Source organism: Notolepis coatsorum, assembly GCF_963971535.1.
Source record: "Notolepis coatsorum genome assembly, chromosome: 1".
Classification (NCBI taxonomy): domain Eukaryota; kingdom Metazoa; phylum Chordata; class Actinopteri; order Aulopiformes; family Paralepididae; genus Notolepis; species Notolepis coatsorum.
Genome location: NC_140165.1, coordinates 248,436,924 through 248,461,953, shown reverse-complemented (window position 1 = coordinate 248,461,953; position 25,030 = coordinate 248,436,924). Strand labels below are relative to the sequence as shown.

Here is a 25,030-nt window from a genome sequence, read left to right as displayed (position 1 = left end):
TAACCCATTTAGACATAAAACGCCTGCTAAAAACTCCTATTAAAACCTATGCAATTAGGGTTTTTTGGAAAGATTTTCAGAATTGTCAGTTAATAAAACCTTTTATATCAGCCTCTGGAGCAGATTGAAACATGAAATGAAAACCGATAGATTAGAACTTGGGCTTTTATTTGAACATCATTCATTTTCCCTAATGTGCATTGACATTTAAAAAAGAAAAATGTCTTGTCCAGATACTTTTAAAGGGATTTCAAATAATAGGTAATTTGAATTTGTATACAGCAGTTGGGCTGTAAAAATACAGAGAATATATAGCAAATATCTGTAAAAAAAAATTCACTGCTGAACTTTGTGTTCTGTCACTTAATTGAAGGAGTTTGATTGTAATCATTTTGGAAAAACCTGTAGAATAACAGTGTTTCACTGCTGAACGAAGTTATGTCACTTAATTGAAGGAGTTTGATTGTAATAATTATGGGGAAACCTGTAAAGTAACAGTGTTTCACTGCTGAACTTAAGTTATGTCACTTAATTGAAGGTGTTTCATCGTAAATGTAGGAAAAACCTGTGAAATAACAGTGTTTCACTGCTGAACTTTAAGTTCTGTCACTTAATTGAAGGAGTTTGATTGTAATCATTTTGGAAAAACCTGTAGAATAACAGTGTTTCACTGCTGAACGAAGTTCTGTCACTTAATTGAATGAGTTTGATTGTAATAATTATGGGGAAACCTGTAAAATAACAGTGTTTCACTGCTGAACTTAAGTTATGTCACTTAATTGAAGGTGTTTGATCGTAATAATTTAGGAAAATACTGTCAAATGACAGTATTTCACTGCTGAACTTTTAGTTATGTCACTTAATTGAAGGTGTTTCATCATAAATGTAGGAAAAACCTGCCAAATAACAGCGTTTCACTGCTGAACGAAGTTCTGTCACTTAATTGAAGGAGTTTGATTGTAATAATTATGGGGAAACCTGTAAAATAACAGTGTTTCACTGCTGAACTTAAGTTATGTCACTTAATTGAAGGTGTTTCATCGTAAATGTAGGAAAAACCTGTGAAATAACAGTGTTTCACTGCTGAACTTTAAGTTCTGTCACTTAATTGAAGGAGTTTGATTGTAATCATTTTGGAAAAACCTGTAGAATAACAGTGTTTCACTGCTGAACGAAGTTCTGTCACTTAATTGAATGAGTTTGATTGTAATAATTATGGGGAAACCTGTAAAATAACAGTGTTTCACTGCTGAACTTAAGTTATGTCACTTAATTGAAGGTGTTTGATCGTAATAATTTAGGAAAATACTGTCAAATGACAGTATTTCACTGCTGAACTTTTAGTTATGTCACTTAATTGAAGGTGTTTCATCATAAATGTAGGAAAAACCTGCCAAATAACAGCGTTTCACTGCTGAACGAAGTTCTGTCACTTAATTGAAGGAGTTTGATTGTAATCATTTTGGAAAAACCTGTAGAATAACAGTGTTTCACTGCTGAACTTAAGTTATGTCACTTAATTGAAGGTGTTTCATCGTAAATGTAGGAAAAACCTGTGAAATAACAGTGTTTCACTGCTGAACTTTAAGTTCTGTCACTTAATTGAAGGAGTTTGATCGTAATAATTTAGGAAAATACTGTCAAATGACAGTATTTCACTGCTGTACGTTTAGTTATGTCACTTAATTGAAGGTGTTTCATCATAAATGTAGGAAAAACCTGCCAAATAACAGCGTTTCACTGCTGAACGAAGTTCTGTCACTTAATTGAAGGAGTTTGATTGTAATAATTATGGGGAAACCTGTAAAATAACAGTGTTTCACTGCTGAACTTAAGTTATGTCACTTAATTGAAGGTGTTTCATCGTAAATGTAGGAAAAACCTGTGAAATAACAGTGTTTCACTGCTGAACTTTAAGTTCTGTCACTTAATTGAAGGAGTTTGATCGTAATAATTTAGGAAAATACTGTCAAATGACAGTATTTCACTGCTGAACTTTTAGTTATGTCACTTAATTGAAGGTGTTTCATCATAAATGTAGGAAAAACCTGCCAAATAACAGCGTTTCACTGCTGAACGAAGTTCTGTCACTTAATTGAAGGAGTTTGATTGTAATAATTATGGGGAAACCTGTAAAATAACAGTGTTTCACTGCTGAACTTAAGTTATGTCACTTAATTGAAGGTGTTTCATCATAAATGTAGGAAAAACCTGTGAAATAACAGTGTTTCACTACTGAACTTTAAGTTCTGTCACTTTATTGAAGGAGTTTGATCGTATTTTTTTTAAATACTGAAAGTTGCCTTATTTTCACATTCAGTAAAATGATGAGTATCTTATGTGTTTTTACATACAATTCAATGTAATTTAACATTCAACACAATTAAGCAAATACATGTATTTAAAAAGAATTACCTGTAGAATAACTGAAGGTTTTTACTGTTTTTTAATTATATTATTCTCTTTTTTAACATTATTTAACATTACATTTAAAGTTTAACAGCAAAAAAACAGAAAGTTGCCTTATTTTCACATACAGTAAAATGATGTATATTCTAGGTGTTTTACATGTAATTTAACATTCAAGACAATTAAGCAATGGAATAATCCTGTAAAAAAAAGATAATTTCTTATTAAATCAATCTACAGATTACAACCTTTATTTAATGGTTAATATTTGTATTAAAGGTTATTTACTGTATTTTTATGGAATTTCCTGTATTTTTATGGGATTTACACTTAAAGTAGAAAAACAAAAGTAATCTGTAAAATAATACATTGAAAGTCCCGTAAAAATACATTTTTTTTTAAGAGTGCAGCTCTGGCTGCAATTGTAGCTTACCACCACCGGTATGACTGTGTATGAACGAATAATGGACTCTGTGAAGCGCTCTGGGTCTCATGAAGAGCGCTATATAAATCCAAGTCATTATTATTATTATTACTGTCTACACCAGGTTGGGACTATATAAACCTTGGTTCCCTCCTACTGTTCCTTCTTCTCACGTCTGCCCCTCTCGGAGAGGAGATCATATGTGCTGTTGTATTATGAGACTACAATGATAAATAAACCGCTGCCAGCAGAGCAAGGCCAAGATAGAATACCATGCCTCTTGTATACATTATTGTCGCCCCATTGCCAAATCTGTTAACAACCTGCCTCAAAACCTCTGCTGCATTTACAGTAGATTCACTTTTAAGAATAATCTTAAATTGTATTTAACACTGTAAAGTATTTTGTTTTGTTTTTTTTGTTTTCTGTTTCTGTGCTTGCATGTCATTTTAGCCATCTTAATTGTTAGTTTCATTATGCATTGTGTGTTGAGTACTGACTTTTAATAATTTTGTTTTGTAATAATAATTTTTTTGTATGTTTTTTTGTGTGGACCCCAGGGAGACTAGCTGGTTGCTATGGCACCAGCTAATGGGGATCCGTAATAAAATCTAAATCAAAATTATTAAATGCACACTGAGCCCCTCCCTACATTTTATATTACACACAGTACGTGGTGTTCGGGTCCACTGGACCCAAGAGTGTGAAAATTGTAGGTGAAAACAAGTAAATATGGTATAAATTAAGTAAAACGGTTCACTGTGTACCTTCACTGTCTGCCTCCACCTTGTTTCATTCATATTCTTCAAGATAAACATGATTTATTCCATTCATTCAGTCGTGATTATAGTTTTTTATGCATCACCTTCTCCTTACATACAAAGCTCTAAATGGACAGGGACCTAGCTACATCGCCAACACTCTAATAAATTACACACCAGCAAGAACACTGCGATCATCAGCTGCTGGACTACTAGAGGCTCCCAGAAGCAGTCAAAAGAGGATCGGTAATGCAGCCTTTATCAACTATGCCCCAAAACTATGGAACAAACAACCCCAAAACATCAGGGAGGCCAACTCGCTAGACATCTTTAAAAGACAGCTTAAAACCTATCTCTTTGCTCAGGCATGTCACTGATAGATATCTGCTACCACCTAGTGGCAAGAGGAAACATCAGGGATATCCTGACACAACTTGTATTTACCTGCACTATTCTTACCCTGCCTACTCTTATACACTGCCTATCAAATTCATGTGTCGGTTATTGCACTTTTTACTTCTTACTGATGACTATTTTTAAACTGAATCATTTTAAACTATTTTTTATTATTTGCTAGGTCCAAATGTGAAACACTGTGATTATTTGTATTACTGAATAGAGAGCCTATTAGGATGCTAGATCCTAATGTGAAACACTGTGATTTGCCATACCTTGCTATGCTCGCTCATGCCTGTATTTTTTTATGTCCGTTCTATTTTATAATTTTTTTACTATTTTTAAACTGAATCATTTTAAACTATTTTTACTATTTGTGTTACTGAAAACTGTAAGCAGAGAGCCTATTGGGATGCTAGATCCTAATGTGAAACACTGTGATTTGCCATACCTTGCTACCTGTCTATCTTTTTATGCCCGCTTATGCCTGTATTTTTTACTGTTGTGAAGCACTTTGAACTGCAACCTCTGTATGAAAAGTGGTATACAAATAAAGTTATTATTATTATCATCATCATCATCATCATCATCATCATCATCATCATCATCATCATCATCACTTGATTGGTCTGAAATGGCCATATGAAAGATCTTCATCTTTAAATTAAATCTACATACATTTCCTTGAAGGAAAAATAGCCTAGATCACTAGAAACCTCACCTGAACCTGGATATTTTTGAGGTGTTATCTATGACAGTGGTTCCCAAACTGTGGTCCGTGGAGGGTATTGTAGGTGGTCTTGATTAATTGAACATGGAGGTCCCTTATGTAAACAAGACAAAAGTATTTTTCTGGTCTTCATCCTCTTAGCAGTTGCTTTACTGTATTGTACCCATTCTGCAATCTGTTAATAAAGTTTTCAATCAATCAATCAGTCCATGGAAAAAAAGCGAAATAAAATAGAAACGAATAGAAAATGTATATAATATAATACACATTTTAAATAAAATTGTAAAACCGTTGTGTAATATAAAACATGGTATTATAAGTTTGTTATTCTCTCAAATAAGGCTACTGTCTGTAATCATTATCGGTAAATAGCGGCGCTTGTGCGTGACAACAGTTCTCTGCACCTCTGCAGGCTTCCTCTCTCTCTCTCTCTCTCTCTCTCTCTCTCTCTCTCTCTCTCTCTCTCTCTCTCTCTCTCTCTCTCTCTACCAAATCCATTCTGAGACAACGGAAGTCTGTGCGCACTAGGTAAGTTGCAGATAACAAGAGAACCCCTCCCAACCCCTCTATGAGGAGCTAGCCAAGATGAGGAGCACGTTCAGCACACAGACCCTGACACTCCACCAACCACCTCAGCCAGTCCTTCATGCCAGCGGCCATCAGGCAGGCTCCACAACCTGCCAGCAGCTGGAGAACCAATGGCTGCAGAACTTGAGAACTATTAGGAATGTCTGACCACTACTGTAAGTGTCTGACTCTTAACCAACAAAACCTGCTTGCTCTATAACGTATGTATGACGTATATCATGCCAGTTAGGATACAGACCCTCACCTGCACCTTGTTTATACTGTTTATTTTTCTCATGCTTTTATATTCAGAGTTAATTATATTGTTTACTGTTTTCTTCCCCCAAATCTTTTTTATATTCAGATTTAATTGAATTGCTCTTCTTCTAATACCCTGCCCATACCTGTACCTCCCCTCCCCCATAACGCTGTGGGCCTCTGGCACATATAACATGACATTGGAAGATGTTCATGTATTTATTCTGCTGGACAGACAGTGTGATCTGTTTCAGTGTAGCCACCCTCAAGGACGTAACATGCATTAGTCTTACCTCATATTACCAATGTTGGAATGATCGTAAGAGAGAAGAGAGAAAACCATCACAACAATAGTAAAAGAAATATATATATAAAATGTGAAAATACAGAATGAAAGAAAGAGATGAAAGAAAAAAGGAGGTCTTGTCAGCTTCTCACTGACACTGAAACAATTGGTCTTAAACACCTCATGAACACATCTCGCTAAAATGCCTTGTTGTTTTTGAATATCTTTTTAAGCCAAAACAGTATCTGAGGAAGAATTCCTCTTCTTCCTTTTTAGACATTGTATTCAGGGACAATAGTGTTTTTTTTTATTTTTATTTTTTTAATGTTGAAAAGAAACTTTATTGGTCATGATTAATACAGAAACACAAACGACAGACTCAACAGGGCATGCTCACAATTCTGACAGCACTGCAACATCAGCAAAAAGGCGGGGCTAATCCCTGGGGTTGCCATGGTGCTCATACAGGCGGGTTCTAGCAGAACAGGAAGGATGTAGAGTGTATGGGGGGGGGGCATCAGTGTGTGTATTTGTCTCATTTAGTGTGTGTGTTTATTTAGTGTGAGTATCAGAATGTTTATGTGTGGTTGACCAGGGTCTCTCTATCCGTCATTAGCTCTCCGTATCTCTGCTGCAGCTCTTTCTCTCTCTCCATCTGCCTCTCTACGTCCTCACGCAGCGCCTCTTTTCTGCGTGGTATAGCCGTATCTTCTTGTTTTTTCAGTTGATTGAAGGTCTGGAGCTCAGTAGCAGCCTGCTCCACCTGTTCCCACAGTTCCCCGTGTTGTTTGAGCAGCCCCAGCGCTCTGGACTGGAAGCCTCCCAGCAGGATCTTCAGACGCTTCTCCAGCTTAGCTGCTCGACGAGCCTCTGCTGTCATGTGACCGCGATTCACCTCTAGTTTCTTCTCCAGACTCTCAATGCGGTCTTTCTTAGAGGCCAGATTAGCTCTGGTATACCTGCTATGATTGGCAAGATACAACACCTGTCCGTAACATTCCTCCCATACTTGGCAGTAGGCCTCCATGCTGAGGTCACCATGTCCCATCCCCACCTTCACCACCTCCATCTCTGCTGTTAGCACTGCTGCTGCCTTTTCCATCTCCTCCGTGCTGATTGGCTGGTAGGTGTGAGAGTCCAGATAGGAGATGTGAGAGGCGTTATTGGATGTAGAGGCGGGCCCTCTGGCCTTGCCGCGCTGTGCTTGGTTGGCTGTGTTGAGAGACGGGTGGTGCAGACAGTCATAGTGCATCATGGTGATCATTTCCTGTTTGATGAGCTCCTCAGCCAATTGGAGGTCAGACAGAGGCTCCAGGGAGGCAGGACGAAGTACAGACTCGTTCACCTCTGTAGGTCTTGGTAGACTCCTCTGGACAGCCGTGTGTCTCATCTTCAGATCCTTTTCTTTCTCTGCATCCCGCACAGCCTGTTTGCGGCACTCTATTTCAGAGGCATCCTCTATGAAGCCACCATCAGGGTCCGTCTCCTCCAGGTCTCTCTCAGCATTCTCAGGAAGTACAATCTCAAAGTCATTCTTGGGAACCGGAAGGGACAGCAGACCCTGCTTCAGCTGCTGCAGGCTCTCCCTCTGCAGGTGTTTGGCGTAGGCTGGGTCAGCTAGCTGCTCTTCACTGTTTATGTTCAGCTTGTCTCTCAGCGGAGTTCGAACAGGGGTTAAACCAGGGGTCACAGTCCCTCCTACTCCGGGCTGGGGGGTCATGCTACCCTCTGATCCCGGACCTGGCCCAGGGGTTCTGAATGGAGTAGTGAGGACAGTGTTAGGCGTGTGGACGTTCTGGCGTTGAGGCGTGACTCCACTGAAGTCGCTGTTATTTAGCGGTGTGTTCAGCCCTCCCTTCAGCGGTGTGTCAATGTTGGTCAGCGCCATGAGGTTCTGAGCTTCCTGGAGGATTTTGTCCTGAACAGCCGGGGTGCGGGGGGTACGAAGACCTGATGCCATGGCATTGGTAACGCTGTATTCCGATAGGAGGGTTGAGGAGGCAGAGTTAGTCATGTCACTCTCTTCGGCAGCCTGACGGGCGACTTCACTGGCCACGCCCAGTTTGACCACTTCCTCCAACTCAGCATCACTGATCTGAGGAGCTGGTAGAACTAGTTTGGAGCGTTTCTTGGCGAACTCAGCCACTCCGCTGGTCTGGAGGATGGCAGAAGGAAGGTCGCTTTCTTTCTTCTTCTTTATCTTCTGTCTATCCTTCTTCCTCTCCCTCTCCTCACGCTCATTGCGTAGCTCTCCGTCCAGATGTTGTTGTCGGAGTCGTTTGAAGTTTGGTTCCAGTCCTTCATGCTGCTCCATGCTGGTGTCATAGAAACCCTGAGCAGGCTTATTTTCAAAGGGGATCTCAGCGTTGTAATCCACTCCTCTCTTCTTCTTTCTCTTTTTCTGCACATCGATCCCTGCTGCTCTCAGCTCCCTGCGCTTCTGAAGAGCAGCCAGACGCCTGGCTTCCTCCAGCTGTTTTTCTCTGGCCTTCCTCTTTGCTTTCTTACCCTGGGTGTTGGCCAGCCTAGCCCTGGCTTCAGACAACATCTCCAACTCATCCTCGTCCATGTCGACAGGGTCAGGTCTGGCAGGTTTCGTTTCTGGGGTGGGGTCGATCTCTCCTGGTTTTAACTTCCTGGGGTCGTCACCCACCTCATCCTCGTTATCCCTCTGGGCTGCCTTATCTAGCAAGAACTCGTAGTGCTCCAGACACTGAGCGGCTGTGCGTCCAATAATCGGTGCAATGGTTCTCCACAGGGTCGGCATCAGCTTGGCGAGATGAAGAAGCTTCTCTTCTTCCTCACGACTCCATTCTGTCTTCTTAATGCTGGGATCCAGCCACTCATACCATCGGGCTTTACACTGTTTAGCAGATTTGCGGTGGAGCAGAGAAGCAATACGAGACCATTGATTCTTGCCATATTTCATCACCGCCGCCTTCAAGATCTCATCCTCCGTGTTGCGCCAGACGCCTCCTTTGATCATAATTCTTGGCATGTTGGCTGCTGGTTGTTTCTCCTGCAACAGAAACAGCTGCTAACTGGTAGCCAGTCACACAAACAGAAAAAAAGGCCAGTTATGACGCTAATTATTTAGCTAATATTGATAGCATAGCTTGCTGCCTACAACAATGGCGGATGGTATTCCTCGCTGCGGGAGTCGGACCAATATTATTCTATGACAGCCCCGCCCCCATTCACTACCAACCAATCACTGCTACGCAATACCAACGCAACGGGTCTTTAGATTAGATTTTGGACACAGGTACGCAACGCCCAAGCAACACAGTCTACAAGACTGTCTGCAACAAGCGCGCTGAAATCGCGCCGATGTTGTGTTGAAGTTGCTTTGAATTTGCTGTAGCATGCAGAGGCCTTAAAGGCATCTTGTTTGAGCAATGCAGGCTTCAGTCTGTGTGTCAGTCCTGATTCTTCTTCAGAATGAGAACTTCTGAGAGAATTGTTAGAATTGTTCTATATATATAGAACACAAATGTTCTAGAATGTTCTATTATGACATCATAATCAGTAGGGATATCCTCTTTCATTGGTCTATGTTGACCACGCCCCCATGGTTCGGCTCCTCCCCTTCAGGGGATTCATCTTGATCCTTAGGCCGCGCCCCCTTTTTGTATCTTTTGAACCGCTTGTCGTAGAGTTGACTGAACCACACGTGACACTAATGTTCTAGAATGTTCTATTATGACATCATACTGTGATATTACAAATGTTCTAGAATGTTCAAATATGACATCATACTATGACATCACAAATGTTCTAGAATATTCTATTATGACATCATACTGTGACATCACAAATGTTCTAGAATGGTCTCCCACAGTAGGGATATCCTCTTTCATTGGTCTATGTTGACCACGCCCCCATGGTTCGGCTCCTCCCCTTCAGGGGATTCATCTTGATCCTTAGGCCGCGCCCCCTTTTTGTATCTTTTGAACCGCTTGTTGTAGAGTTGACTGAACCACACTTGTAATTGGTGTGGGTGACACTAATGTTCTAGAATGTTCTATTATGACATCATACTGTGATATTACAAATGTTCTAGAATGTTCAAATATGACATCATACTATGACATCACAAATGTTCTAGAATGTTCTATTATGACATCATACTGTGACACCACAAATGTTCTAGAATGGTCTCCCAGCATTCATTCTTTATGGACCAAAAGTTCCCGTTTAAAGTCGATTTGTAGCCAAACGGTGCGGTGAAACTTTCCAAAAAGTAATAGCAACTCGAGTTGGACCAAAAAAAGCTCTGGCAGGAGTTACTGGACAAAAATCGGGGGAATAAATAAATAAATAAATAGTATAGATTACAATAGTGTCCACACTAACTATAGCTGTAAGCAGGCACGTGCATACATAGGGGTGAAGGGGTGCCCGGGCACCTGCCTTTTTCATTTCTCATTAGAAAGTGCCCTTTTTATGCCACCCTCTTTTTTTTTTTTTTTTTTTTACAGTTGCACATATATATATACTGCCCTGCCCTTCCAAATGAAAGATGTCACGATAGAATCTAAATATTAGGTAAAGAAAGAGAGAGAAATGCCACCCCTCTCGTAAATAATAGGTCCTTCCAGCCTACGCAGCATACTCTCTCTCTCTCTCTCTCTCTCTCTCTCTCTCTCTCTCTCTCTCTCTCTCTCTCTCTCATTTTTTTCCTTAGCCGCATTTCGCGGAGACGTTCTCTCTGATTGGCCAACACCATTTTCTGGCTGTGTTGTTGTGAGATGCAGCTATTTGTCTTAGAGCGTGAAGGCAAGTTCTTTCGACGGTTAACTAAGCTTAGGCACTCTTTCAAAGTTGGTTAAGGTTAGAGTTTGTCTTAGAGCAGGGCGATAGAACGCCAGGTAGTTTGCAGGCTGTTTGATGAGGAAATGGGCAAAGACACAGCTCTGCACAGTACTTGTTGCCGTTGTTGGCTAACAACAAGCTATATGGATGCAGTGTGGACAACTGGACATGCATGGACAATGGACATCAACACAGTCTGGACAGTGGAGTGGAGTGGATATACTTTATCAAGCCATTCTGCCCTGCTGGACCACTGTGCGTTTCAACTTAACAAGGTATAGTTGCGATGATGCGATCTCTCTCTCTCTCTCTCTCTCTCTCTCTCTCTCTCTCTCTCTCTCTCTCTCTCTCTCTCTCTCTCTCTCTCTCTCTCTCTCTCTCTCTCTCTCTCTCTCGCAGCTGTTGGTCTGGAGCGCATATTGTGTTATTAAAGGGACACTATGTAGTTTTGGTGACATCTATCGGTGAAACTGAATGTACCATGATAGACTTGTATTAACCCCAAAAATCGGGCTCGCGCGCTGCGCGCGCTCGCCTTACATTTACTAATTAATGCCCTTTTATGATTCCGGGCACCTGCCTTTCTAAAGTCCTGTGCACGTCCCTGGCTGTAAGTACACCAGGGAAGTGAAAGACACCCACTTTGGTGGCGGGAACCAGCAAGTGACGCTTCATACTGGGGTCAAATACCTGAGTGGGGGACGTGTGGAGTCTTTTGCCTCTGTCAGCGTCCCTAAAGCATGATGCTGTTGCAACGTGGGCTCATCTTAATCCAGTGCTCAAGTCCATCCGGGAGGAACATCCAGAAGTGAAGCACATCCATTTTATTTCAGATGGACCCACCTCCCAGTACCGCAACAAGACAGCGTTCTATCCGGCCTTGACAGTGCCTTTCATGAGAGGGTTTGAATATGTCACCTGGAACTTCTCAGAGGCATCTCATGGCAAGGGTGCCCCTGATGGGGTAGGGGGTGCACTCAAGAACCTAGCAGACCGGCTTGTTGCTTATGGAACTAGCATCCCAGACACCAACACACTGCATGAGCAACTGGCAACACACTCATCTGTAAGGCTATACATGGTAACAGAGGATGAGATCGTTTCGGCCCAGGATTTGATTCCTCCATCCCTGAATACAGTGCCCGGGACTATGAAGATTCACCAGGTAAGTCAATGTGACATGAGGTTGAACAAGTTTGATTGATTGATTGATTGATTGATTGATTGATTGATTGATTGATTGATTGATTGATTGATTGATTGATTGATTGATTGATTGATTGATTGAACACAATAGATTGTAGAATGGGTACAATACAGTACGGCTCAATACACACAATTGTTAAGGGGATGCAGACCAGAGAAAGACTTTCGTCTTGTTTACATCAGGGTCCCCCATTTTCAATTCATAATGACATTTATGACATACACAACATACAGATATACAGATATATCATTGCATTTATGACATACATGACATACAGATATACAGTACTGTTAAACAAAGATCCTAACAGAAAATATATACATACGAGGGGGAGGAGACTGTACATTGGGAGGTGGTGGGTGGGTGGGTGGGAGGGGGGTGGGATGGGATGGGAGGGTTTGGACATTTAAGGGGGCCAGTTTCAAATTGCAGCCTCCTGTAGGTGTTTTTGAGAACGCTTTTGAAGGTGGGTAGGGATTAAAAATGTTTTACGGCTGTGGGTAGGGCGTTCCACATTGATGTGGCATAATTGCGAAACGTGTTTAGACCCTTGTTTGTGCCGAATCTGGGTTGAACATGATTTGTGGAACTCCCTCTGGTGTGGTATCTCGTGGTATTCACTGACCTTTGGGAAGTATTTTGACATGTACATGGGTACCTTAGTGGTGTAGTCAGTGTATCTTGTAGACCAGGCCCATTGCAAGTTGCTGTACTCTGTTGTCTACTCTAAGCCATCCTAGGTTGTCAAAGTGGGCAGGGGTGAGGTGGGTTCTAGGAGTAAGGTCAAGCAGTAGTCTGACCAGTTTGTTTTGTGATGTTTGTAATTTGGTTTTTAGTGCCTTTGAGGTGCTTTGGTACCATGAGGTGCAAGCATGTAGTACCCTTGAATGAGTGCTCCTGTTAAGAGTGTTTTAATTAATTAATGAATTGTCATAAGTTGGCTTAACTTGATTGATTCATATGCTTTTTTAATACATTTATTATTTAATTTCTGCTTATAGCTGACATCTACAAAACCAGGGGTAATCCAGACCCGGGACGTATCCTGCTTTTGCGGCAGTGCATGCGGATGCTTTCTCCCAAAAGAGTGCTCCTTCATAGGAGCGAATGTGGAGTCAGATACGGAGAATGCAGAGCCAGGACCTGTTTTGGAAGTGGGAAAGTGGGTCCTTGTGGAGTATGATGCAGAGTTGTTCCCTGGCACCATCACACAGGTATATATAGAACTAGTTTTAGATATGGACACTAGGTTACTTGTTAATGGTAAATCCTGAGTCCTGTTTTGTACTTTTTCTTTTACAATGTCCTTTACAGATTGTGGATGATCAATATGAGGTTGACACGATGAATTGTGCTGGGAGGAACAAATTCTACATTCCATCTCGGAGGTTCGATGGAGAGAAAGTGTGGTATTACTTGGACGACATCAAATGTGTCATCCCGGAGCCACTACCTGCCACATCCTCTGCACGTCATTTTAGTGTTTCAGCTGAGATCTGGGCTAAATACACAAAGAAGTGTGTCTAAAACACTGGTGTGTGTAAATGCATGTTGTGGGGTGGGGGGTTCTACAGGTCTAAGCATGTTTTATACATGACAACCATTTTGTCATGATTGTGTCCTTGTTTTTTTATTTAATTTTGTACAGGCCTACTTGTTTTTAACCAGAATATACACATTTATCTTAGGCCTATATGGATTGTATTATCTAAGCAAGGTTCAGAGTTGCACATTTTGCGTTATCAGGCCTATAATGATATGTGTGATTGTTTGAGTAATTTTTTGGTATTTAAAGCACTTTTTGAAGTATATGACTTGAACCAATGATTGTTCTATGGAAAAGGTTTTATTTGTTTTTGTTATTATTCTCTGTATGTTGATTGCATCTTATTGTATTTTTAAACAGAATGTTGACCTGTTCCCCCCCACGGGGTCGGTACCGACCCCTTTTGACATTATGATCATATATTAATATTTTTATGAGTGATGCAATAAATTTGCGATTTAAAAATCAAACGTTTTCAAGTATTAACATCACTAACAAGTCACAAACGCATGTAGAATGTATATTATCATCAATACGATAGTTTAGCAATAGGTTAAAAGTGTCCTTAGATAGTTTTACCTTCTCGTTTTGCTGAAGAATAATCCGAGACGGCGACCATTTTGAAAATGTTGAACCATGGGAATTGTAGTTTGTGGCCATTTTGTTGAGGGCATGCATAGCTGTGGATCAGCATTGACATTTTTCCGAACTACATTTCCCTTCAAGTTCTACGGGGGTTCAAAGTTCAGAGTTGAAGTATGAATATGTCAATAACAATAATAATTTGCGATAATAAGCCACAAAAGGTAATGTTTTTGATAAATATTGAAACGCAGTTAGTTTCTCCTTCCTATTGTTAGCATGTAGGAACAATTAGATCTGAAATTAGTTTCAAAACGGTTGCACTGTGGGAGAAATAAAAAAGTACAGTTGATTACAGTAGATATCAGTATCTGTTATTATGCACGCCTGGTGATACTAAATCCAAATTGAACTCGGGCATTTGAAAGATAATATATGTATATATATATATAAATGTGCGAATTGGCTATAATAAGGTAATGTATAAGCATATATTCTATATTCTATAATAATATTTCAAATTGCATTGGTCCGGATGGGAGAATTCAGTACTGTATATACAGACAGGGCCGCCTCAGGGGGTGTGCGAGCAGTGCGGTCGCACAGGGCCTCGCGGGAAGGGGGGCCTCGCAAAAAAAAAAAAAAAAAAAAAAAAATTTTTTTTTTTTTTATTATTATTATTTTTTTTTTTATTTTTTTTTTGCGAGGCCCCCCTTCCCGCGAGGCCCTTTTTCATCACAGACCTAAAATCTAGTTTTGCTTATATGCTTATATATTTCACATTAGACACGTTTGTAGAATGTGTCTGACTTGTTCCTGGGTCTGCAGTCCTGCAGCTGCAGACATACTCACTATAGGAGCTCAGCCTCTGGGGTTCTGCAGCAGCATTGGTTTCAACGAAGGGAGTGGTTTTACTTACATCATGTGTAGACAGTGTAGACGCCGGCAGCGTGAGTCGGCTGCGTTTGACATTTTCGCGCGTGCAGCTTTTGACTATGCTTAGTTATGCCCAATAGCCAAGACGAAGAAAGAGGTCGGTCATTATCAGTCGGTCGGTCACCAACCAAGGTGAAGAGGACATCGTTCGGCAGATGGACTGAAGATGAAAGTTGTTGCATGTTAGACAGTTCAGTCAGGCTAGCCATCCCGGCTAAAGACAGGGACAGCTAGTTAGCTTTAGCTACGTTATAATATTGAGTGCTATCCCGTGTGGTTCAGTCGGGATAGCCATGATGCTGTCGCCGGCTAGTAGCTAGCTTAGCTAACGGCTAACCTATCCAGAGGAGCGAGGCGAGGCGAGTGGATGTCTTTTCAAAAGAAGCAATACGCCGAAAGGTGTCCAGTCTGCCGGAAAGTACTCGAAGAAGAAGAAGAAGAAATTACACCGTGGGGCCAAGAAAGTCTGCTTCCACGTTGATACTGCGTTATGGTGAGTGACCGTGAGTCAACATATGATTATATACCCGCCGTGGATCTGTCTTTCTCTATCTGGAGCCAAACTGGTCGACTGACTAGCTAATACTACTAGTAGCTAACGCTAACGGTGTGTGCTGGTGGTGAGAGCACCTGGCTGTATGCAGCTACATAGAGCCACGTGCCTGATTGAGCTAACTGTTAGCCAGACGCCATGTGTGGGCTGGCTGGCTGGCTGTCGGCCCACCACGTCCTCCCCACACCCAGTCTCCTCGGCCGGAGCCGTGGCCCCCCGTACTATACCAGGAGGGAGGGGTGGGGAGCGAAGGTGGAGGGAGGCGCGCTGAGGCCTTTCGTCAACGTGGAGACCTGTGTTGCGGCCTTTCGCCCGGCGCCCTCGTGCAGGTAACTAAGATTAATGAAAATGTCATGACATTACCCCACTCTTACTTCCTTCCCCTCCCGAATGTTTTGTTAATAACGATGTTTTTTTCCAGGCAAAACATATGCTACTTCACAACATTTGGAGATACGACATGTGCTGTGTGTGAATGGTGTAGCTTGTGTAGCTTGTGTAGCTTGTGTAGCGTTGGGCCATTGGCCAAAGCTGTGTGTGGCCTGGTGTCACAGTACCTGGCTAGCCTATTTAGCTGATGTCGGCCATTGGCTCCTTGCTTTGGTTTCTCTGGTATACCCTGCTCTTCTTGTTGGATTTAAGTGTTGATCTTTGTCCTTTTGAATCTGTCATACATGCTCTAGTCTCTAACACACACACACATGACAAACACACATGCTCTCTCTCTCTCTCTCTCTCTCTCTCTTTCTAACACACACAGTCTGCCTATGGCGGCCTTTCTCGATGGCTAGGCTGTGCTCAAGGATCTTCAGTCACAGTGCTCAGGTATTCTGCCACTGTGTACTCTCTGTTTAGGGCCAAATAGCATTTCAATTTCTTTCCAATGTGTCTCTCTCTCTCTCTCTCTCTCTCTCTCTCTCTCTTTTGATCTTTGTCCTTTTGAATCTGTCATACATGCTCTAGTCTCTCTCTAACACACACACACATGACAAACACATGTTCTCTCTCTCTCTCTCTCTCTCTGTACACTGTATATTGACTGTAGAACGGGAGCTCTCTCTCGCTCTCTCTTTTGCTATATGTTGACTGTATCATGCCCCGCCTCGGGCAGCGCTATTATTTAAGAATATGTTGACTGTATATATAAAAAAAAAAAAAAATATATATATATATATATATATATTTTTTTTTTTTTTTTTTTTTTTTACCTTTGGGGGGGGGGGGGGGGGGGGGGGGCCTCGCGTTAAATCTCGCACAGGGCCTCGCATTTCTCCCAGGCGGCCCTGTATACAGAACCTTCGGTTTTATCATCTTCCCTTTATTAATTTCCTTAGATTTTTTGTACACATGATCTCAAGAGGGTACTGAACGAGGTCAGTGGCAGTTTTTTAACTTTGGTCATTATTATCATGGTGTTATTAACTGTCAAAGATGAAAATAAAAATCATAATTCATATTTCCTTTGTTTCATCACAATTTAAGCAAGCCTAGTAATAGACACAATATTTCTGACACTGTGAATACATTCACTGAGGTCCATAGATGTACCTAGATACCAAGAATATGCAAATAGCCCTTGTAGAAGCGGAGCAATATTCCATTTACCTAGGTATACATTTTATGCGGATTTTCACCTGGGTGGAACAGGTTAAACAGAATAAAGTTGTGAGTTGAGCTGAACAAATGCATTTTTTTCTTAATTTGATTGAGAGGATATGCAAATGCCTTAGTTGCAATTTTATGAAAGCATCCAGTCACTGCAGTCAGTGAGCGTTGGCAAGCCCTGAAATAATCTCTCATTAAAAAGGTTAACTTGACAAATAGACAGTAAATTAGAGGTTTTAATAATTATGTAATTTGTTGTGTTACCTACATTTTGTGATGCAAGTAAAATGACACAAATGTAATTGACTGCTTTGGTGTTTGTGGCTAATCAGACACACCAAGTGGTTTGCTTCGAATAACCAACAGGCTTGCTCTTAAGCCTCGAGTTGTGTCTGGCAACACTTAGCATACTTATTATCATTACCGAAATCATTAATCTCATTTCCGAAACCCATGTATCATTACTGTTGAATATAGAGGGTGTATGTATGGTTGTAACTGACTGTAATTGCTCTCTACTGCCCTCATGACTGCATGTATATCTGTGTCCACTGGAGGGCGCTGTAGGCGGAGCGTCTACTGTCTACACCAGGTTGGGACTATATAAACCTTGGTTCCCTCCTACTGTTCCTTCTTCTCACGTCTGCCCCTCTCGGAGAGGAGATCATATGTGCTGTTGTATTATGAGACTACAATGATAAATAAACCGCTGCCAGCAGAGCAAGGCCAAGATAGAATACCATGCCTCTTGTATACATTATTGTCGCCCCATTGCCAAATCTGTTAACAACCTGCCTCAAAACCTCTGCTGCATTTACAGTAGATTCACTTTTAAGAATAATCTTAAATTATATTTAACACTGTAAAGTATTTTGTTTTGTTTTTTTTGTTTTCTGTTTCTGTGCTTGCATGTCATTTTAGCCATCTTAATTGTTAGTTTCATTATGCATTGTGTGTTGAGTACTGACTTTTAATAATTTTGTTTTGTAATAATAATTTTTTTGTATGTTTTTTTGTGTGGACCCCAGGGAGACTAGCTGGTTGCTATGGCACCAGCTAATGGGGATCCGTAATAAAATCTAAATCAAAATTATTAAATGCACACTGAGCCCCTCCCTACATTTTATATTACACACAGTACGTGGTGTTCGGGTCCACTGGACCCAAGAGTGTGGAAATTGTAGGTGAAAACAAGTAAATATGGTATAAATTAAGTAAAACGGTTCACTGTGTACCTTCACTGTCTGCCTCCACCTTGTTTCATTCATATTCTTCAAGATAAACATGATTTATTCCATTCATTCAGTCGTGATTATAGTTTTTTATGCATCACCTTCTCCTTACATACAAAGCTCTAAATGGACAGGGACCTAGCTACATCGCCAACACTCTAATAAATTACACACCAGCAAGAACACTGCGATCATCAGCTGCTGGACTACTAGAGGCTCCCAGAAGCAGTCAAAAGAGGATCGGTAATGCAGCCTTTATCAACTATGCCCCAAAACTATGGAACAAACAACCCCAAAACATCAGGGAAGCCAACTCGCTAGACATCTTTAAAAGACAGCTTAAAACCTATCTCTTTGCTCAGGCATGTCACTGATAGATATCTGCTACCACCTAGTGGCAAGAGGAAACATCAGGGATATCCTGACACAACTTGTATTTACCTGCACTATTCTTACCCTGCCTACTCTTATACACTGCCTATCAAATTCATGTGTCGGTTATTGCACTTTTTACTTCTTACTGATGACTATTTTTAAACTGAATCATTTTAAACTATTTTTTATTATTTGCTAGATCCAAATGTGAAACACTGTGATTATTTGTATTACTGAATAGAGAGCCTATTAGGATGCTAGATCCTAATGTGAAACACTGTGATTTGCCATACCTTGCTATGCTCGCTCATGCCTGTATTTTTTATGTCCGTTCTATTTTATAATTTTTTTACTATTTTTAAACTGAATCATTTTAAACTATTTTTACTATTTGTGTTACTGAAAACTGTAAGCAGAGAGCCTATTGGGATGCTAGATCCTAATGTGAAACACTGTGATTTGCCATACCTTGCTACCTGTCTATCTTTTTATGCCCGCTTATGCCTGTATTTTTTACTGTTGTGAAGCACTTTGAACTGCAACCTCTGTATGAAAAGTGCTATACAAATAAAGTTATTATTATTATCATCATCATCATCATCATCATCATCATCATCATCATCATCATCATCATCATCACTTGATTGGTCTGAAATGGCCATATGACAGATCTTCATCTTTAAATTAAATCTACATACATTTCCTTGAAGGAAAAATAGCCTAGATCACTAGAAACCTCACCTGAACCTGGGTATTTTTGAGGTGTTATCTATGACAGTGGTTCCCAAACTGTGGTCCGCGGAGGGTATTGTAGGTGGTCTTGATTAATTGAACATGGAGGTCCCTTATGTAAACAAGACAAAAGTATTTTTCTGGTCTTCATCCTCTTAGCAGTTGCTTTACTGTATTGTACCCATTCTGCAATCTGTTAATAAAGTTTTCAATCAATCAATCAGTCCATGGAAAAAAAGCTAAATAAAATAGAAACGAATAGAAAATGTATATAATATAATACACATTTTAAATAAAATTGTAAAACCGTTGTGTAATATAAAACATGGTATTATAAGTTTGTTATTCTCTCAAATAAGGCTACTGTCTGTAATCATTATCGGTAAATAGCGGCGCTTGTGCGTGACAACAGTTCTCTGCACCTCTGCAGGCTTCCTCTCTCTCTCTCTCTCTCTCTCACTCTCTCTCTCTCTCTCTCTCTCTCTCTCTCTCTCTCTCTCTCTCTCTCTCTCTCTCTCTTTCTCTCTCTCTCTCTCTCTCTCTCTCTCTCTACCAAATCCATTCTGAGACAACGGAAGTCTGTGCGCACTAGGTAAGTTGCAGATAACAAGAGAACCCCTCCCAACCCCTCTATGAGGAGCTAGCCAAGATGAGGAGCACGTTCAGCACACAGACCCTGACACTCCACCAACCACCTCAGCCAGTCCTTCATGCCAGCGGCCATCAGGCAGGCTCCACAACCTGCCAGCAGCTGGAGAACCAATGGCTGCAGAACTTGAGAACTATTAGGAATGTCTGACCACTACTGTAAGTGTCTGACTCTTAACCAATAAAACCTGCTTGCTCTATAACGTATGTATGACGTATATCATGCCAGTTAGGATACAGACCCTCACCTGCACCTTGTTTATACTGTTTATTTTTCTCATGCTTTTATATTCAGAGTTAATTATATTGTTTACTGTTTTCTTCCCCCAAATCTTTTTTATATTCAGATTTAATTGAATTGCTCTTCTTCTAATACCCTGCCCATACCTGTACCTCCCCTCCCCCATAACGCTGTGGGCCTGTGGCACATATAACATGACATTGGAAGATGTTCATGTATTTATTCTGCTGGACAGACAGTGTGATCTGTTTCAGTGTAGCCACCCTCAAGGACGTAACATGCATTAGTCTTACCTCATATTACCAATGTTGGAATGATCGTAAGAGAGAAGAGAGAAAACCATCACAACAATAGTAAAAAAAATATATATATAAAATGTGAAAATACAGAATGAAAGAAAGAGATGAAAGAAAAAAGGAGGTCTTGTCAGCTTCTCACTGACACTGAAACAATTGGTCTTAAACACCTCATGAACACATCTCGCTAAAATGCCTTGTTGTTTTTGAATATCTTTTTAAGCCAAAACGGTATCTGAGGAAGAATTCCTCTTCTTCCCTTTTAGACATTGTATTCAGGGACAATAGTGTTTTTTTTTTTTTTTTTTTTTTTTTTTTTTTAATGTTGAAAAGAAACTTTATTGGTCATGATTAATACAGAAACACAAACGACAGACTCAACAGGGCATGCTCACAATTCTGACAGCACTGCAACATCAGCAAAAAGGCGGGGCTAATCCCTGGGGTTGCCATGGTGCTCATACAGGCGGGTTCTAGCAGAACAGGAAGGATGTAGAGTGTATGGGGGGGGGGCATCAGTGTGTGTATTTGTCTCATTTAGTGTGTGTGTTTATTTAGTGTGAGTATCAGAATGTTTATGTGTGGTTGACCAGGGTCTCTCTATCCGTCATTAGCTCTCCGTATCTCTGCTGCAGCTCTTTCTCTCTCTCCATCTGCCTCTCTACGTCCTCACGCAGCGCCTCTTTTCTGCGTGGTATAGCCGTATCTTTTTGTTTTTTCAGTTGATTGAAGGTCTGGAGCTCAGTAGCAGCCTGCTCCACCTGTTCCCACAGTTCCCCGTGTTGTTTGAGCAGCCCCAGCGCTCTGGACTGGAAGCCTCCCAGCAGGATCTTCAGACGCTTCTCCAGCTTAGCTGCTCGACGAGCCTCTGCTGTCATGTGACCGCGATTCACCTCTAGTTTCTTCTCCAGACTCTCAATGCGGTCTTTCTTAGAGGCCAGATAGGCTCTGGTATACCTGCTATGATTGGCAAGATACAACACCTGTCCGTAACATTCCTCCCATACTTGGCAGTAGGCCTCCATGCTGAGGTCACCATGTCCCATCCCCACCTTCACCACCTCCATCTCTGCTGTTAGCACTGCTGCTGCCTTTTCCATCTCCTCCGTGCTGATTGGCTGGTAGGTGTGAGAGTCCAGATAGGAGATGTGAGAGGCGTTATTGGATGTAGAGGCGGGCCCTCTGGCCTTGCCGCGCTGTGCTTGGTTGGCTGTGTTGAGAGACGGGTGGTGCAGACAGTCATAGTGCATCATGGTGATCATTTCCTGTTTGATGAGCTCCTCAGCCAATTGGAGGTCAGACAGAGGCTCCAGGGAGGCAGGACGAAGTACAGACTCGTTCACCTCTGTAGGTCTTGGTAGACTCCTCTGGACAGCCGTGTGTCTCATCTTCAGATCCTTTTCTTTCTTTGCATCCCGCACAGCCTGTTTGCGGCACTCTATTTCAGAGGCATCCTCTATGAAGCCACCATCAGGGTCCGTCTCCTCCAGGTCTCTCTCAGCATTCTCAGGAAGTACAATCTCAAAGTCATTCTTGGGAACCGGAAGGGACAGCAGACCCTGCTTCAGCTGCTGCAGGCTCTCCCTCTGCAGGTGTTTGGCGTAGGCTGGGTCAGCTAGCTGCTCTTCACTGTTTATGTTCAGCTTGTCTCTCAGCGGAGTTCGAACAGGGGTTAAACCAGGGGTCACAGTCCCTCCTACTCCGGGCTGGGGGGTCATGCTACCCTCTGATCCCGGACCTGGCCCAGGGGTTCTGAATGGAGTAGTGAGGACAGTGTTAGGCGTGTGGACGTTCTGGCGTTGAGGCGTGACTCCACTGAAGTCGCTGTTATTTAGCGGTGTGTTCAGCCCTCCCTTCAGCGGTGTGTCAATGTTGGTCAGCGCCATGAGGTTCTGAGCTTCCTGGAGGATTTTGTCCTGAACAGCCGGGGTGCGGGGGGTACGAAGACCTGATGCCATGGCATTGGTAACGCTGTATTCCGATAGGAGGGTTGAGGAGGCAGAGTTAGTCATGTCACTCTCTTCGGCAGCCTGACGGGCGACTTCACTGGCCACGCCCAGTTTGACCACTTCCTCCAACTCAGCATCACTGATCTGAGGAGCTGGTAGAACTAGTTTGGAGCGTTTCTTGGCGAACTCAGCCACTCCGCTGGTCTGGAGGATGGCAGAAGGAAGGTCGCTTTCTTTCTTCTTCTTTATCTTCTGTCTATCCTTCTTCCTCTCCCTCTCCTCACGCTCATTGCGTAGCTCTCCGTCCAGATGTTGTTGTCGGAGTCGTTTGAAGTTTGGTTCCAGTCCTTCATGCTGCTCCATGCTGGTGTCATAGAAACCCTGAGCAGGCTTCTTTTCAAAGGGGATCTCAGCGTTGTAATCCACTCCTCTCTTCTTCTTTCTCTTTTTCTGCACATTGATCCCTGCTGCTCTCAGCTCCCTGCGCTTCTGAAGAGCAGCCAGACGCCTGGCTTCCTCCAGCTGTTTTTCTCTGGCCTTCCTCTTTGCTTTCTTACCCTGGGTGTTGGCCAGCCTAGCCCTGGCTTCAGACAACATCTCCAACTCATCCTCGTCCATGTCGACAGGGTCAGGTCTGGCAGGTTTCGTTTCTGGGGTGGGGTCGATCTCTCCTGGTTTTAACTTCCTGGGGTCGTCACCCACCTCATCCTCGTTATCCCTCTGGGCTGCCTTATCTAGCAAGAACTCGTAGTGCTCCAGACACTGAGCGGCTGTGCGTCCAATAATCGGTGCAATGGTTCTCCACAGGGTCGGCATCAGCTTGGCGAGATGAAGAAGCTTCTCTTCTTCCTCACGACTCCATTCTGTCTTCTTAATGCTGGGATCCAGCCACTCATACCATCGGGCTTTACACTGTTTAGCAGATTTGCGGTGGAGCAGAGAAGCAATACGAGACCATTGATTCTTGCCATATTTCATCACCGCCGCCTTCAAGATCTCATCCTCCGTGTTGCGCCAGACGCCTCCTTTGATCATAATTATCTGCATGTTGGCTGCTGGTTGTTTCTCCTGCAACAGAAACAGCTGCTAACTGGTAGCCAGTCACACAAACAGAAAAAAAGGCCAGTTATGACGCTAATTATTTAGCTAATATTGATAGCATAGCTTGCTGCCTACAACAATGGCGGATGGTATTCCTCGCTGCGGGAGTCGGACCAATATTATTCTATGACAGCCCCGCCCCCATTCACTACCAACCAATCACTGCTACGCAATACCAACGCAACGGGTCTTTAGATTAGATTTTGGACACAGGTACGCAACGCCCAAGCAACACAGTCTACAAGACTGTCTGCAACAAGCGCGCTGAAATCGCGCCGATGTTGTGTTGAAGTTGCTTTGAATTTGCTGTAGCATGCAGAGGCCTTAAAGGCATCTTGTTTGAGCAATGCAGGCTTCAGTCTGTGTGTCAGTCCTGATTCTTCTTCAGAATGAGAACTTCTGAGAGAATTCTTCTTCTTCTTCTTATTTGAATTTCCGGCAGAGTAGACGCATCGAGGCGTATTACTGCCCTCCGCAATTCTTTTTATGGGCTCTTCTTCTTCTCCTTCTTCTCCTTCTTCACCTTCTTTTTCTTCTTCTACTGGACCCCGTCATCACCTACATTGTCCATTGGAGTGCAGCTACTGCTGCTACTTCCTGTCTGAGCCCCCCTCCGCGGGACCCACCTTGCCCCCTGCTATCTTATCCTGGGCTGCTTTGTCCCTCGCAGCCTTGTCCCTCGCAGCCCCCTCAGCCAATTCGCTATACACCACCTCCCAGTCCAGACCTTCCAATCCCAGATGTTGAACCGCTATCCTAACAATCATCTTCACCATCGCTGTTTTACCCTTAGCCTCTGCCATACCAGTAACTACCCCTGCCACGAAGGCCACAATACCTAATTTCTCCTCCCTTCCCCTCTCTACCTGCTCTACCCTCACTGCCAAATGCCCTCCTTCAACCCCCTGCACCCTTTCTTGGATACCCTGTCCTGCCCTGCTAACCGCCCCAGCATACGTCAATTTACCCTCCCTTCTCTCTCTCCGATCCGCGACCTCCTTCATCATCACCTCGCACCCCCTAAACGCTACACTATGCTCCCCACCACAACTACAGCACTTCGGCTTCACTCCCTCTCCACATTTCCCATACTCATGTTCCCCGCCACACCTAGCGCACCTCAGCCCCTTCCTACACGTGGTAGCTATATGGCCAAACTCCTGGCACCTATAGCACCTAAGAGGATTACGAACAAATTCCCTAACCCTATACATCCTACGCCCTACAAACACCTCCCTAGGAACAACCCCCTCAAATGTAATCACTACCGTCCCCGTCACTGCCCTCTCTGCTCCCCTCTTCATCCTTTCTGCACTCTTAACTATGCCATTACGCCCGTTCTCCATTAGCTCTCCCACCAGCTGCTCTACTGTAACCTCGA

The 25,030-nt window shown here is 42.6% G+C and overlaps 2 protein-coding genes across 2 annotated transcripts; both read right to left on the bottom strand.

Moving 5' to 3' along the window:
* Positions 1-6,211: 6,211 nt before the first annotated feature.
* On the bottom strand, positions 6,212-8,829 carry LOC311233846 (cell division cycle 5-like protein; the record flags this gene model as incomplete). The annotated part of the gene is made up of 1 exon (XM_084320892.1): positions 6,212-8,829. The coding sequence occupies one exon, from the start codon at positions 8,827-8,829 to the stop codon at positions 6,409-6,411; it is 2,421 nt and encodes an 806-aa protein (XP_084177018.1). The 3' UTR covers positions 6,212-6,408.
* Positions 8,830-20,977: 12,148 nt separating this feature from the next.
* LOC311227153 (cell division cycle 5-like protein) lies at positions 20,978-23,595 on the bottom strand (the record flags this gene model as incomplete). The annotated part of the gene is made up of 1 exon (XM_084312692.1): positions 20,978-23,595. The coding sequence occupies one exon, from the start codon at positions 23,593-23,595 to the stop codon at positions 21,175-21,177; it is 2,421 nt and encodes an 806-aa protein (XP_084168818.1). The 3' UTR covers positions 20,978-21,174.
* Between the last annotated feature and the right edge of the window lie 1,435 nt (positions 23,596-25,030).